Below are 1318 nucleotides of genomic sequence, written 5' to 3' on the forward strand. Positions count from 1 at the left end.
GTGTGTGTGTGTGTGTGTGTGTGTGTGTGTGTGTGTGTAAGTGTGGCTGTACTAGTTGTATGAGTGTGCATATGTGATTACTTGCATTGCGTGTCTGTGTCTATGTGTACAACTGTATATGTGTGTGTCTCTGAAGCGAAAAATAGTGCAACATGTTTCTACAATACATCGATTAATATAGTTCTGTATATTCAGTCATAAAAAGCACAATGGTCAATGTACTTCAAGGTAGACATGATCCAATAAAATACCTGATGAATACGGCTGTAGTAATTTTGCCCATAGGTCTGCGCGATCAGAGTTGCATGAGACTAAACGATAGAGAGAGAGAGAGAGATGAGAGACAGTGAGAGGGGGAGAGAAAGAGAGAGAGGGGAAGATATATATAGAGAGTGTGTGTGTGTGACAGAGAGAGAGAGAGAGAGAGGAAGTAGACAGAGAGAGTGATTGATAGACATAGATATAGATATACAGACGTAAATAAAATCATACATCCAACCAACGATCATACAAAGATATACGACAGGTGAATATATGAAGAAATATCAATACAGATATATACACATATATACTGATAGATAGATAGAGATATAGATAGACAGGCAGATAGATATAGATATATAGATATGAACATATACAAATTCACGTACACATATATGATAGATGGATATGAAAAATAGATCTGTAAATGAATATATAGAGATAGATAGATAGAGAGAGAGAGGGAGAGAGAGAAAGAGAGGGAAAGAGATAGAGATAGAGAAAGAGAGAAACATACACGTATACACATACAAAGACAACTGAGTGCAAATTGAAAGGTAAAGCAAGTTCAGTTTCTTGAATACGGTTCTGGCTTGCAAGTATATATGATTGGCAGCCATTTTGTCGACTGTAGAAAGACAATATGGACGACCCTTGTGACCATATCAGCGATGATAAAGATACGAAACGAATTAATAACATTTCTTTCAGCTCGTTTATATTAGCTGTTATTGTTGTGTGCACCCAAACGTGACCAACACATCATATTTTTAGATTTCTAGACAAGTGTATCGAATATTAAGCGGCTTCTTAAGGTGTGAGTATAATGATTCACACACACACATACATACACAGACACACACACACACACACGCATACACACACACACGTACACACACACACGTATACACACACACGCACGCACACTCACACACACGCACGCGTGCGCACAATCACGCATGCACAAGCACACGCAAACACACCACATACGCATGTATACATAAATATATATCCAAACGTACACGTGCACACACACATTCATATATATATATATATA

The 1318-nt window shown here is 37.7% G+C and overlaps 1 protein-coding gene across 3 annotated transcripts in view; it reads right to left on the minus strand.

Annotated features, from left to right (window-relative positions):
• The window catches only part of LOC106871401 (homeobox protein HMX3-like), a 91015-nt gene that overhangs the window by 48192 nt on the left and 41505 nt on the right, over positions 1–1318 (minus strand). Inside the window, exon 2 of one of the 3 annotated variants that reach the window (XM_052975824.1) lies at positions 252–311. The exons of the other annotated variants lie outside the window; for them this stretch is intronic. Coding sequence (XP_052831784.1) covers positions 252–311 — 60 coding nt within the window. The remainder of the gene's footprint in view (positions 1–251; positions 312–1318) is intronic. 3 annotated transcript variants of the gene reach the window in all.

Source organism: Octopus bimaculoides, chromosome 22, assembly GCF_001194135.2.
Source record: "Octopus bimaculoides isolate UCB-OBI-ISO-001 chromosome 22, ASM119413v2, whole genome shotgun sequence".
NCBI lineage: Eukaryota > Metazoa > Mollusca > Cephalopoda > Octopoda > Octopodidae > Octopus > Octopus bimaculoides.